The sequence below is a fragment of the Acipenser ruthenus genome, chromosome 8 (assembly GCF_902713425.1).
Source record: "Acipenser ruthenus chromosome 8, fAciRut3.2 maternal haplotype, whole genome shotgun sequence".
In the NCBI taxonomy this organism is placed as follows: domain Eukaryota; kingdom Metazoa; phylum Chordata; class Actinopteri; order Acipenseriformes; family Acipenseridae; genus Acipenser; species Acipenser ruthenus.
In genome coordinates this window covers 7,672,507-7,687,811 of record NC_081196.1, presented here as the reverse complement: position 1 = coordinate 7,687,811, position 15,305 = coordinate 7,672,507, and the positions used below count along the sequence as shown (strand labels likewise).

The window sequence follows — 15,305 nt, the reverse complement described above, 5'->3', positions numbered from 1 at the left end:
TATCAGCCTTACTGTAATTTCAACGTGTAAAACAGACATAGAAGACATGGAAAAATACAGGGTGCTGCAAATAGGTATTTTTTTTTCTTTCTTGAAAGGTTCAATGAAACAACTGTGTGTGTGCATATATATATATATATATATATATATATATATATATATATATATATATATATATATATACACACACACATTAGATAATAGGAAATTATGTAATTACACAAATTAACAAGCGCTTTAAGTAACAGGTATACCCGTAATCAGTACTGGTAAGACTGGGATCTCGGAGTCCCTGAGAGCATATTAGTACGGATAGGAATGTCAGAGCAGTATAAAAAGCACAGAATATAAATCTGTAAACAATCAAAATGATTACCTGAGATCTTTATTTTCTTCACTGTTTTATTTGTGTTGTTTGTTACATGAACATTGACGTTTATTGGTTCCCCATGATAATAAATCTATAAGGTAACAATTGAAATAATTAAAACATTAAAAATGAGCTTTAAAGAAAATGTTATCTAGTCATAAAATCTTTGTCATGTAGACAGACACTTGAAACTTCTGATAGCAGGTGCTTTAGAATAGTGTTGAATTCATAGAGGACTTTAAACTAAGTAAGGAACAAAAAATGGACAACAAAAATGGCCGTGGCATTTACTGCAGTAGCTTGTATGTAGTATAAAGGGCACTTAACTAGACTATTTATTGCAACCTTTACAGCATTATTTACTCACAAAATAAATCCTACATTTTTATAATGGCTAGAAGCAAATGTTTAATCAAAAGTGCCCTTTGCTTCGTCTTACTGTGTATTATTAGGACAACACATAGCTGTTGTGCTATCTGGAAGTGCCACGAACTGGTTGGTGTTGAACAAATGGCAAAAACATGTATTCAGCAGAAGGATTTCATGCAAAGTAGGGTTATAAGGCCCCCACACAGAGAGCTGTGGCTGTCATGGTTACCTCACACAGTTTGTGAGCTGGATAGACAAAATAAATGTGGGTGATGACCAACTTGTCACCTCTTGTGACAGCTCCACTGTGTCAGGTATTGAAATATGTGAAATGCCCACAACACAAAGAAACGGATGTGTCAATAATATGTAAACTAGCCAGGAGTATAATACAGCATTAAAGTAAGCACTGTGATTTGGCATTTAGAGTTCAATTGCAATCAATCACTTCCCCCAGTAATTACCTGTCATTTGTAAGGCCCGAATCTGAAGGCACTGACCAGTTATTCATTTCTATCTAGTGCAGCCTCCACCAGATCACATACAAACACAGCTTCTTAGACTATTTTGGATACAGAACCTTTAGATTAAATGTACAGTGCTTTAAAGTTGTTTTTTTTACATACTGGAAAAAATGTAATATATATGTACAAAAAGAGGTCAGAATTACCTAATGAACGAATCATTATGCATCCATTTAAATTGTAAAAATAGAAGACAATACAGTAGAAAAATATTGCTGTTGATCTTTGTAGATTTTACATTTTTTGAAGGAGACAATGTTTCAGTCGAAACATTCAATTATTATTATTATTATTATTATCCTATAGTAGACACCTTTGAAAGCTAAAAGGACAGTAGAATATTACATTCTTGCTTCACAGGCCTTATGAGTTAATATTCCTTGAACGTATCTCTGTCAAAAAAAAAACACTTTGTACAGGTACAGGTTTGAAAGTTTTCACACTTTCAAAAATGACTTAGCACCTCTGACCAGAGAAGGTCAAACAACAATAATTGTCTGTGATTCTGAATGTGTTATGTGTGTGCTCAAATCAGAGTTGTAACAAGTCACCAAAACTGGGACTCGTGTTGAGTCGAGTCATTGGGGAGTAAAGACTCAAGTCAAGTCTTTGACAATACACAATTAGGATGCACAATAATGTGGTCATATTTGCCCCACTTATGTTCACTATTAAAAGTCCACGGTTTCTGCTTTGTTTTCATCTTTCCATTTTAGTGAATTTGATTCCTTGACCTATTTATAAGCACATTTTGCCACTGAATAAAGATCCCTTTCTCTGTGCTCAGTTGGGTTGGATGTTTAGTAATGAATGCTACCACAAAACATATCTAAATGTTTTCTCACTTCAACACTGACACGCCCTTATAGTTTTGTTTCAGACACATTAACCAAATTAAATTACATGTGGTGGCATTTAATTTAATGATGAGATATTACTGCAAGGTTTTAACACATAGGAGACAAATAGAAAAATAAAGAAACTGAGGCAACATTGTATATAATTCAGTTGTATATATTTTCACAGGTAACTCAGAATCTGTACTACATATCTCTCCTCTTAGTGTAAGCTGAGCTATGGAGTGTCTTTTTCCATTAAATGTCAACTAGACATTTAAGTAACAGATACTGTTTCACAAAAGCACAAAACATAATAAAAAGGTGTCTGTTGGAGTCCTAACTAAGTTAAAGCATTATGTATATGTATGTTAAAAGTATAAGATGTGACTGGAAAGAAAGAAAAAAAACAATGTAAGCCTTAGTAAGACTTTAAACATAGGCCTCTAGTTTCACAGACCCTGATTAGCACTGACCTTGGACTACCTGATATTAGTTTAGGTAAGCTTCCAAATGTTTGTAGTGAGCACCAAATACTTCCCAAATTATTTACTTTTCAAGCTTTCACTAGGCCTATTCGAAACGTTTTCCCTACATTCACTACCTTTATTTGTGTGCTAACAAAACCTGAAAATAACTCCTAATCAGTGCTTTTTCTGCCATGTTTAATTTGCCCTGGCATTTTTTTTTTTTTTTAAATATACTCATCAGTAAAATACCGCTTTTGCATGGTGCCTGAATTTTTAATTAATTCAGATTCTCATTTTAGCCGTTGAAAAAAACTAAAAACCTACCGGTATAAATTAATGACAGTTACCGGTGCTGTGTTTTGAATGCGGTTTATTCATATTGTCGCTTTACAGTGCTGGCAGGATGCAGCCTGCTTGTTTCTCTCCCGGTCGACTGTATAATTATTGAAAGCGCTCTCCACCGCCGCAGGTACTTTTAGTGTACTATCCATGCTGTTGTTTAGTTTTTTTCATGTCTGTGACAAAACTCAAATCACTATTTTCCTCAGGATTTTCTGTGATCAGTGATCAGAAATCTGTCTTTGCTTCCCGCCTACACATTTTGATTCCGGGGCTCCCTGCTGCTTGTGACGTTATGACCACAGAATGGTGCTATAGGCTAGGAAGGTGTTTTCTATTTCCTTAGCAATGGTCTTAACAACCATGGCAGGAACCTGTTTATGTGCAAAATGACAAGATGACTGTGTGTGTTAGAGAGGGGCTGCATGTATTGAAAATGAAATAAGTTTGTTATTGATTTTATCATAAAGAAAATGACTTGAGTCAGATGGAGACTTTTTTGCATGACTCGAGTCACATCTTTTGAGCAGAGAGTCGAGTCGAATGGCAATGACTCGACTCACGAAAAATTGCGACTTGATTCCGAGTCGAGTCATTGACTCAAGTCATTACAAATCTGTCTCAAATAAAAATAAGTGATCAAAAAATAATTGCTTTTCAATCTCAAGAAATGTGCCACTGTGATGTGTGAGCCGATGTACAACTATGAGTTAGAATTCAGCTGCAAAAGAACAGTGAAGCTCTGGGGAGCCTCTCAGCATCGGATTGAAAAAGCCTCGCAGCATCGGATTGAAAAAGCCTCACAGCATCGGATTGAAAAAGCCTCACAGAATCGGATTGAAAATCAATCAAATCCATTCCGTATAGTAGGATAAAGACCTTGTGCTCAACTGTTAAGCCAGTACAGAGTTACATTTGGTATATGTTCTTCATAAAGAGCCATTTAATGTGGAGAAGGCTGGTTAATCTGTGACTAAATGGCATATCAAAAATAAAGTATTTTGCGTAAAGTTTTTTTATATTGTCATATACCTCCTTTCATACCATATGTACAGTATTGCACTCAAGTCTTTATCAGATTATTACACTTACTTCTTTGTCCAACGATGCTTCAAGATGCAGTGGTTTATCCGACATGAGAAACTGCCGAGTCGTCTCTGCCATGGGCTGAGGGCCTGGCTTCTCAGGTGCGTACTGCACTTTCCGAATTACAAGACGCACTGAATTCCTGTAAACAAGAACACAAATTACAAGAACGTTTTATGCTGAAAGCCACGTAACAGTTTCTTTGTATTCAGCCGATTAAGGATTTGAAGTCCGAAACATCCAGATAATTGATTTGTAATCAATTATTCTATATTTAAGTACCTGAAATATCCTTTTTTCTTTTATTTCTTTCTTCATATATATATATATATATATATATATATATATATATATATATATATATATATATATATATATATATATACACATACACACACTGTATATATATGTATATCAAAACACATTGACGTTATCGATGTCAAAGTACCTAACAAAATGTTTGTAAGGATGAAAATGTACTATTTTGTCCCGGCAAACTACAGCACTTTAAATTAGTTTTTGGCTCTTACAACCTGGTGACATAAAAAAACTGTTGAGAATACATGACTTTAAACCATGAACATTTTACATTTTATTAATTTAGTTAACAGCAGTAGTGTTTATAGTTAATTAATTCGTGAAATGATTAAAACGCAGGCAATAATGAATGTAATTATTCCCTCAGAAAGTTAATTAAAAAAATGTCTGCTCGTTGTGAAGGTCATTTGGAACTCAAGTGAGTAACTAAAACATGATCTGCCGCCTTTGATGGTTTAGAGCTTATTCGTGTGATCTTGTAACCAGAGTGAAATGTCATGTATTTGCAACAACAACTATACTGCTGAGAACTTGACATTTCAATTAATGTGTACAAAATATGTCAAATATATGCAAATGATTTTAATAAGCAAGCTGTCTCATAGGTGCAGTGGTAAAATGAAACCACTTTCTAGGAGTGGCAAACGACTGGGAGAGGCAATGTATTGTCCATTTAACTCCAATCAATGGCTCACTAAATATGTTAGTATGCCTTAACAGATAACCCTCCTCTCTTCAAAAACAGATAAAATATTTTAAAATGCAAGCCGTCCCAAGTCCAATGGAAAATAACCAGATGGGATATTTGTCCTTCATTTTACCCACCCAGCAAAGGATTTCCGAAATGGTATTCCATTCAATACGATGCCTGTGTTGGCATAAGGCTGACACCTTTTGAAACTTCTCTGTATATCATCAAGGCCCATCGTGTTTTGCCACAAAGGCTCAGACACACACCTGATCTCAGTGATAGTAGGTTTGCAGGTTTTTTTAAGGTTTAACAGTATTTATGTTCTTTATTTCTATTTAGAACATGATTCACTATAGGAAAAAAGGTAATGGATAGTAAGTGAAGTTAAGTTAATAGCTACTGTTTTAATAACAGTAAGTTAATAAATACAATGCCCCAAAATACATGGAAAGAAAACGTCGCTATAGCACTGCACTGGTAGCAATCGCTGATAGCCATCAGCAGCCAAAAGCAGGCCGGCAGGGAGCTCATGTTAAAGGAACGCCATGAGAGTGCAAGCTGAGAGTTGGTAAAAAGGGGGTGGTGGGAGAAAGGAAACAAGATGAAAAAAGGGCGGGCTCAAGTGAGAATAAATAGTGTTCTGCTCTGATTGGATGGAAGAAAGCATATTCTCCTATAAATACCAATATAATTGTTTTAGTGTTTGGTCCTTAATAGTATAATAGATCACAATATACTGTAATGTATGTTGGAAACTATTTTTGGAAAACTTTCATCATCAAAATTGACTTAACAGAAGTGACTAAGGAATCATGTCCTGGTCTGACACTGATGTATTTTTAAAGAAATGACAGCCTACCTTCGATCTACTTCTTGGGATTGCTATACAAATCAACTTGGTTGACCTCTAGAAATACAATAGGTCGGGGTTTGGTGCTGGTAGGCGCCCCTTTGACACTCGCCCCCTAGTGGATGCAATAAATACCTCACTTGTACAATGTGATATTTCCTACTGATGCATTTCTTACATCAGGTTAAACTTTGGTGTACCAGATGAAATCTGAAAGTAGACGTGTTTCTGAGAGGTCTACTGTGACCACAGGGGTGTTTTAAACTTTTTTTTTTTTTTAAATAAGTCACAAGGAAGTAATACCCGAGATAGAAAATGTTATACAAATGGAATCCAAATAACAAAAGGAATACGTCAGTTTAGAATCATACCCATACCAAGTTGTTTGTGGTCTGATAAATCAAGACAAAGGAGGAAATGTTGCTGCTGACATCACTGGCATTTATATTGGCAATCCAGGCCCATCCCCAATTAAGTCAACCATTCCAACATAACTGTATCAGCAACTGGTCCTGGTATCTATTGCATTGATCTAAACCGTGGAAGATCTTAATACCGCTGTTATAGCCAGCTATAGCGCAGACCTGTTTCCACCACAAATATTCCAAGAGTGGGGAACAAAACAGGATTATTATAGATTTAATGTGGGGCATTATTTACGTAGACTCACCCCTGTCTTATTTCTTTCAACCCTCATACAAGAGAGATACTGTTACAGTTTCCACCACGCTTGTGTGATATTTCAATATTTAACAGGTCAACTAAACTATTTTATACATGCAGCCAACCATCTGCAATAATGAGATTTAGAATAGAAAATGTAAAAAGCACTGTGAATATCATTTCTACAGCACACTGATTAAAACATAGACATGCACAAAAAAAGGTAAGATGCAGCAAAATGGCTCACACTATGAGCTAAGAATCACCCACAACTCTGATATGTGTAACATTCGAGCGTAGGTATTCCGTTTTATGCAGTCTATACACACTAAATATATACACAACGATCTAGAGAGGAACGGCCTGTACTCTACATACACAAGTAGGCATGTTTCCTGGAAAGGTAAACTATTCACCACTGTGATCCTATTCACCCTGCATTCTATGGCAATTAGGCAATACTGCTTTCTGTTTTATCAATAGACTTTGTATGATGAAGGAGCAACTGTCTTGTTTCAAACCTTAAATATCATCAGATCAGACTCCCCACTGAATTATTGATTTCTAGACCCTGGTGTGTTCTTTTTGTACCTCTTATGAATCTTTTCTTCCACGTTATCTGCACAAAAGGCTTTCACTTCAAAGTCTACTCCACAGGCCTTCAAAAACCAAACAAAAAAAGGAAACAAGTTATTTCAGAGAAGGGAATGAAACAGACTAAATGAACATCAAAACATATTCTCATTTGGTTTCTGATTTACCTTTCCTGTGTCTTCTGGTCCAGGTTGAAGGGTAACAGAACATGGCAGGTTGGGGGGAATCTAAAGAAACACAAATAAACATTTCACAGTCTATTTAAACTCAGCTTGACTAGGTTTAAGCTTCTAAATAGCACTTAAAAGGGTAATTTCTTAATTTGAAAGCTCAATCACTTGCACATGCTGTTAGATCAGGGAAGATATTTGCCCAATAGCATATAATTTATTTTGAAGTGTGATCAATCATAGACATTAAGCCATCAATGTGTTCTGCGATATGCAATTTGATTAGAAACAATCATTATGATGGATAATGGAACACAATACAACATATTGCCCCATTTCATTTTACAAGCATTTTATACCATCTACTGTTTTAATTCCACATACAGTATTATCAGTGGGAACAACTGTAAAAAAATATATTTATTAATATAATATGTTTCCAGCCATAACTCAAACTTAAAAAAAAATGAAATGAAGAAAGAAACATCTGGGTTTTACCTCAAATGTGAATGGATAGGCGTGCTCCCCAAGTTTTTTGATCAGGCGTTCCTGTAGGCGGGTTAGGGGCTTCTTCTCTTCAGGCACTGGTGGGAAGGCCTGGATATTGGCCACAAAAAGGTCCTTCCTGAATGTTAAGCCAAGGACATCCAGGTCCTCGCGCCCGTATCTGAAGGCGCAGGTTAACGTCACAAACACTGGAATGGGAGAGGTCAAGAGAATCAGAACAATATAGCAAGGAAAGTCTAAACTGACAAACAGCTGTCCCAGTACTCAAGTACAAAGCATACTACAGAACCCTACTGTTGTCTCTACTTTTGTGCAACAGATAAATATGATACATAAACGGTTTTAATCAAATACGGACAGTACTTTTAATTATATGCTCTTACAACTGTATGGTTTTTAATTTCCACCCTCAGGAAAAAATGAATCAAATAAATCTGTATTTACAAAAATGCAGGCATGTTGAAAAATACAGGGGGATCAGCATTTCCGATCTGTCCAAGCTGGTACTGTTTGTTAGAAACGCTGAAATTATAAAAGCTTCTCTTTAAATTCCTCAGGAAGCGAATGGCGCTTCTTTGAAAATGGCTGCCTGTAGGTCATGGATGATTTGAGATTGGTCAGTAACGTTTTGGTTAGTCTTTTCTCAGCAGTAAGTCACGTTAGTCAAGTCTTTTCTTGGTGATTTTAATACATGCATGACTATACTGTACTGTACTTAAATTCGAAGGAATATGGTAGTTTAAAATATTTCTGAGATTAAACATTTTGTATTTAACACCCTGCAAAAGTAAAAGGTTTGCAGTACTGGAAGTTTAGAAATATCTTCCAGGTCAACAGCAGATGTTCATATCACAGCACACTGAAAATGGAGTGCATCAATATGTGGGTATTGTTTATTAACTTTTTTCCTCTAGATTCCTGCCAAATTGCATTTTCAGAGTTGAAAGGAAAGCACTGTTAATTTTCATGCAACTTGCAGAATCTAGCTATTGACCAATATCTAAATGAGTGTTGCCAGTGCTAAGTGAAAATATAAAAGTGAGAAACCTACCCTGTTCTTGACTAATCTTTAAATGCCTTTAATTTGGGTGTACATAATAGCACAAAGGCCTCATCAGGTACTGCAAACAAAGTTAAAAAAGTGTATAACTTATAATTAGGTCTATGACCTACCTGTAGTGTAGATGAAAAATTAATATAAAGTATACATCACATAATTTGGTGCATTCTACAATTTGATTTTTTTTTAATGATTTCAACCCTTTCACCCTTGGCACAGCTTGGAAAATAAGTCTTTTCACTTATCATACTGAATAAATACATCAATAAATATGTCATTATATTAATACATAGTAAATATTCTGTAAAGATATGCATTGTACATCAAACAACTTAATAATAAAAGTTTTCCAAAAGCATTTTTTTGCGTGTGTGTGTTTTTTGTTTAATGATTTTGCTTCATGGCTAACATGAAATTATACTACAGATGCTTCATGGCTTTCATGTTGATTTAATACCCCCCTTGTAGATTTTAAAAGCAATGTCCAGATCTGACGCTTTTTCTCCCTGTCACCATAGATGTTTCTGGAATTATGAGTGAAGATTGAAAAACAGCCTTTGAGAATTTACACTTGGGATTGAAGAGTGAGTGAGAAGCTCAGGATAGTATTGATATATTGAACCAGTATGTGGATTAATTAAGCAAGGAAAATCTGTTGCGATACGATAGTCTCCTGGAAGACAGGTAATCCAGAAATCAGACCGTCTCACCCACCTTTTCTTTCCTTTAAATATTCTGGGTCCACCAAAACAACGCCATCTACAACACAAAGTAGAGAAGTTTGCAGGATTCCAAAACCAGTATTCCACTAACAGAGGGTAACTTTAACACCCAGCACAGTGAACTTCACTAAACATACATGCTATACAAACTGGTAACACTGTAAGTGATAGGAATTACTAGGGGTGTGCAGAGAACCCTTTACTCATATTGTACGATTAATGTACAGTTGAAGTGGCGACCACTTTGACCAGATTGCAAACCTGCGCGATGTATTTATTTATTATAATTCATTTACTAGTTATTTTGGGGGTTATTGTGGAGGATGCTTGTGTACAGTACATATTAAAGTAGGATGAGAGCAATCAGAGAAACCAACACATCTTCAAGACATAATAATTATTATGTGAGTGTTACTGGGTGATTTAAAGTATGTATTGAGATGAAGTGATGTTGTCTGTGTGTACTACTGTATTTTTGCCATTCTGGTTTAATTAAAACAAGGAATGACACCGTGACACAATCACAAGAAATCTCAAAATATATCTACCTTTGTGACGATAAAAAGTCCTGTTCTTTAACAAGATGATATGCTACTGCTTTTCCTTTCAACAGAATGTATAATGAAACAGTAATTTCTTAGTGTGCAGCAAATAGCAGGCTAAAGTCTTTATGAGATGTATGTACATTAGACACCACATCTCAGAACAAAACAACTACAAACACTGAGATATACTATTGCTTTACAACAAAATGCAATTAAAAGCATGCAATAGCAGTACATTAGCTTCTGTTTATTTTTTACCCCTAGACAAAGACAGAGAAATAGTAACACTATAACCCACACAGACCCCATAAAAAAACATCTCTGTAGTACTGTTTCAGGAAGGCATATGAACATTTGAAGCTATGCGAGTGTCTTCATGCTTTATTAAAAAAGGGTGCACTAACCATAAGCCCCTCCCTCCCAGAGCACGCTCTGTACGCTTGCAGAAAATGCTAATGATTTTAGACAGCCCCCAGTGGAGGATGTGTCACCAAAGACAGCTGGACTGATGGTCCCTCCCCTCGGATTGATTCTCTATATTGAGATTGACAATCGTCTATGCCCTGCTGGAGCCAGGAGCTGATTCAATGCATTTTTCTATATTAGTGTAGATTTTGTTTTCACCAAAGTAATAACAAAATGGCCATACAGGTTACAAATACTCATTTGTACTTGTACTTAGTCACACCCCTACTAATTACAATACTAAGAAATTATGGTCACACTTTAAAATAACTACCACAAATTCCTAATGAATGAATGTGTGAATACCACAGGAATTCACCCTGAATATCTCATGCACTTCCTCTGAGTTCTGATGTTATCACATGTATAACAGTTAAGGTTAGGGATCGTGGTTGAGGTTAGGGCTTACACATGTGATAACATCAGAACTCAGAGGAAGTGCATGACATGTTCAGGGTGAATTCCTGTGGTATTCACACATTCATTCATTAGGAATTTGAGGCCATTATTTCAAAGTGTTACTGAAATTACTATATACTATATATTCTTTCATGTTTTCCATCACTTCACATGTTCACTGTAGAATTTATCTTATATTTATATAACCAAAGGATAGTGCCTTCTTTTGATACACTCTGATATATATTGATACAAGTCAATGTATATACTTACCTACAGGTTCCACTATGTCCACATGATCAACAAAATCCCTCTTCCCAAGATATACTGTAAGCTGAGAAACAAAGTGACACTGATCATCAAAACAGGGCACTTAAGGAGTATAAAGCTTGAGATTCTGTCTGTGCTTCCTGATTCTACCCCAAAAAAACATGTGACCCTGTATTCTTTCAACTCTGTTGACACCACTAAACAGACACAGAGGGAGCCAACATAATTGAAAAGCTGCACAGACAATTCTTAAAGCCCGGTAGAGACATGTGCTGTAAAATCTGATCAAATATCACTATTGATTATGGTTGCCACCTGTCCAGGTTTGACCCGGACAGTCCAGGAACTGGCATCTGTGTCCGACTGGCAGGAATTAATAAACCCAGATGCCCTAATGTCCGGTTTTAAGTGAAACGCATAAGAAACACCAACCTTCCTTAGGTTAAGCAGTTTTGTGTTTTTTTTTTTGTTTTGTTTTTTTTTTACAAAGGATTAATTAAGTAGCTGCCAAAATTGTTTATGCCAGACTTGTTAAAGTCTGTAACAAAATGGTACAAATTTGTTTTGGATTGTTATTGTCGATACGTGTAGATACTACTATCCACCGTGCAGGTATTCCAAAGTCCCTAAACAATATGTTAAAATAAATTAGTTCTGCACCATATAAAAGAAAAGCTGATTTTGCCAGTGCTTGCTAGTCTATTAACCAGTTTTAAATTTAAAAAGTTTTCGGTTTTATTGTTAAAGTTTTCACACGTGGCAATGCTGTCCTGCAATTACTGAATGATACTGGGATCATTCCACTGTGTTGTTAGTGAACCAGAGCTAAGTTTTAAAACTGAGAGTTAGCAAATGCCTCTCGTTAAAGTGTACTGTAGTTAGTGATCCTTTCCAATTACTGGTATCTTAAAATTGAAGGGCCACATAACAACGATACATATTGTAAGGCCATCTTTGTTGTTCTGCAAGTGGCTGCAGTGACACAATTTGTAGATGCTATAACTAGTTACTGTAAATGAGACAGTGTTTTAGCAGACTCATTTTATTAAGTAAACATGTGTTTGAATGTTTTTTAAAGTAAAAGTAGAAATACAAAACTGTGTGGCATTTCTCTTTGTGAACATGCTAAGAGATAAATGCTGATTCAAAAACCGTCCAAATCTACCAAGGTAGCAAATCCGTGAATTTAATACCAGCCAAAAACTCCCATTATACAGTACATTAGTTTCTTAAAGGATTTCCACTATCTTAGATAGTATAGCATAATATGCATTGCATATTTAGCAGTAGCCATTAGCAACATTGAAAAACCCGAACCAAATTTGAATTCATTTTGACTCATTTTGTCTCCTTTTACCAACACACAATCGATAGTGCCATAGTTTTTAACGTCTATTGATAACGTGGGGGGGGGGGGGGGGGGGGGGGGGGGCAAATTTGTGCCACTGTAGTTGACCACCTTAAATTATTATTATTATTATTTATTTATTAGCAGATGCCCTTACCCAAGGCGACTTAGTCGTAAAAACAAAAAATAAATTTCAAGAAATGATCTGGACTCCAGTGTGATGATACAGTACAGTATAATAAATATATTCAGGACAGCTAACCTGCAAAAACAAAAATGCAAAAATTGCAGACCTCTCAGAATCCTAACAGTTGTATCCTTACTTAGAGTTAATTATAACCTTAAAGTCACCAACATATTGCAAAATTACATATATTCTCTATACAATAGATTCTATTTAAACTGTGGACAACCTGACATTTTAAACATTTTACCTCAAAACAGGAGTGGATGGTTCAGATTTCTTAATTTAGGATTGGCTCATTAAAACAATAGAGAATAACTAGAAAATATGAAGTCATGTTCAAAAGAAAATGTGAAAGAAACAAACTAAAACAATTTATAGGCATTGAAGACAGTAAGATAGATGCAATGGATAGATATACATGTTTAGAGTATGCTCAGGAACAGCCTCCATCAATCACACTGACCCTCATGTCAAGTGTAAAATATTTATTGGTTTAAGAATTAGGTCTATTTTCCACCTTTTATCAACCACTAACTGATTCCCTGCATTGCTGAAAATCTGATGAGTCATCTCTCATAAATATCATTTAAATTCTACACACAGCTCCCTCACCTCCAGAAGCCTGAACACCCCATGCTAATATTATAGAAATCCTTAAGTATTCAGGGTCAATTTGGGGAAAGCATGAAGAGCTGCAGGAAAAGGCACAGGTTTTGCATAAAGGCAAACTACCAGTGCTTGGCATTAGCTAAACAGATCTAAAAGCTACAAAACTGCAGCCCAAAGATGAGTCATCCTTTCCTGTTTCATATTCTCAACAAAGATCCTGCCTCTTCAAGGACTGTTGCAGCCTGTTATTATCATCTCCGTTGTTGGGCAATGTTATAGTGAGCAATCATGAAAGCTACAGACGGTTCAGACAAGAGTTCGAGACCTTGTTAGCATCAAGGACATCATTCTGCCTTCACCCTAATATTTCCTTCTGGTGTCTAGATTAGCATTCCGCAAGACAACGCGATCAAAGCATCTATTTGCACAGCAGTAATGCACAGCAATAGAGAACAATGTGATTTTAACAAGAAGCTTCTACTTGCTGTGACTGCATCCTTAGCTCTGCAAAGAGTGCTGCAGAAGTTTCTTCTTAAACATAATACAAATAATTTATGTTCTTATACAATGATAGTTGCTCTACTGTACGGGAGCCACTCCCACCCCCACCCTGGACCACGTTGTTGCTTTTCTATTCCAATGTAGCAGTTGGTGTTGGGGGACAAAGTTGTGCTATATATTAATTTAATAATAATAATAATAATAATGTACACCACCCACATATCGCGGGTGTCGGGGTCCAGTATAAATCCGCTATATATTGAGGGCCGCGATATAGCGAGAGACCCATAGAAAAACAAATAGGCTAACAAACAAATACTGTACAACCACTCCCTTCTTTTTTGGGGGGCGTCAGGGTCCAATCTAAGTCCTCTTCTCATTCTTCATGTAAAAAGCAGCACACCATTTTAATTTGTACTGTGGAGGGTAATTGCTTCTCATCAACTTCAGTCTCCAATTAATTTCATGAGTCTTCCTCTCCTTTCTCAAATGCACAAACCCGCTGCATTGAAAGAATCCACTCCCAACATAGGAGGCTTGCTGCTAGGGAGCTGACGTCATTGCCTTGTGACTTTTGCTAGTGTATTGCTGCCACATGTGAACACCTCGCTGGCTAAAATAAAAAACGCTTCAGTAAGTAGATATTTAATTTGCTTTGTGTTATTGTGCAATACGTGTGTATATCATCAGTACAATATTAATGCTTTGTTTTTAATTGTTTTGTATATTATTGTTTGTGATGTGCAGTAGGAAATAAAATGAACAGTAATTCTAAGTACCTATGTATATTGCAGCAAAGGCATAAGCAGTTAACAGTGAAAATGGGAAGCCAACTCCAGAACCGCAATATATCCGAATCCGCAGTATAGCGAGGGGCGATATAACAAGGGGTGGGCATATTTAAAATAAATAGGACAGCGAGTGTCATTAAGGTGGATTTAAAATAAATAGGACAGTGAGTATCATTAAGGTGGGGACCAAAACACACACACATACATTATATGTAGTTATTTTTGCTCTGTTAGGTTGCTCTACAATGCATTGTGGCTTAAGACATTGAATTGGAAATAAATCATGAAATTAAGTCATTTACATTACATGGTGTAATGGACACTGCCATGTGCAGGAACTACAGCTCAATAATATTAAATTCAACCAACATGCATAGAAAATGTCATTATATATTGACAAGAAAACTAATCTCAGCTGCACAAAACATCCCCAAAAAACATTATGCAAGCTGGGGGACAGATTAGATAAATTATCACAGACTTTGAGATACCATTTTAAATCAGTCGGCTCGGGACACTTCAAGTATCCTTCAGATCTGTGCAAAACAGTAGAAACTGCCTGCATGATGTTAGCTCATGCAACATGAAATATCATCTGAAGGAACTCCATGGTGAGTGAGT

At 36.0% G+C, this 15,305-nt stretch overlaps 1 protein-coding gene across 4 annotated transcripts in view; it reads right to left on the bottom strand.

Annotated features, from left to right (window-relative positions):
- Positions 1–15,305, bottom strand: part of LOC117972795 (beta-arrestin-1) — a 58,628-nt gene that overhangs the window by 8,956 nt on the left and 34,367 nt on the right. For all 4 annotated transcript variants that reach the window (XM_059028351.1, XM_059028353.1, XM_059028352.1 and 1 more), the window contains exons 3-9: positions 11,252–11,312; positions 9,562–9,606; positions 7,779–7,975; positions 7,278–7,337; positions 7,108–7,175; positions 4,001–4,136; positions 377–461 (exon numbers count right to left, since the gene is read on the bottom strand). In XM_059028351.1, the coding sequence (XP_058884334.1) occupies positions 377–461; positions 4,001–4,136; positions 7,108–7,175; positions 7,278–7,337; positions 7,779–7,975; positions 9,562–9,606; positions 11,252–11,312 (652 nt within the window). The remainder of the gene's footprint in view (positions 1–376; positions 462–4,000; positions 4,137–7,107; positions 7,176–7,277; positions 7,338–7,778; positions 7,976–9,561; positions 9,607–11,251; positions 11,313–15,305) is intronic.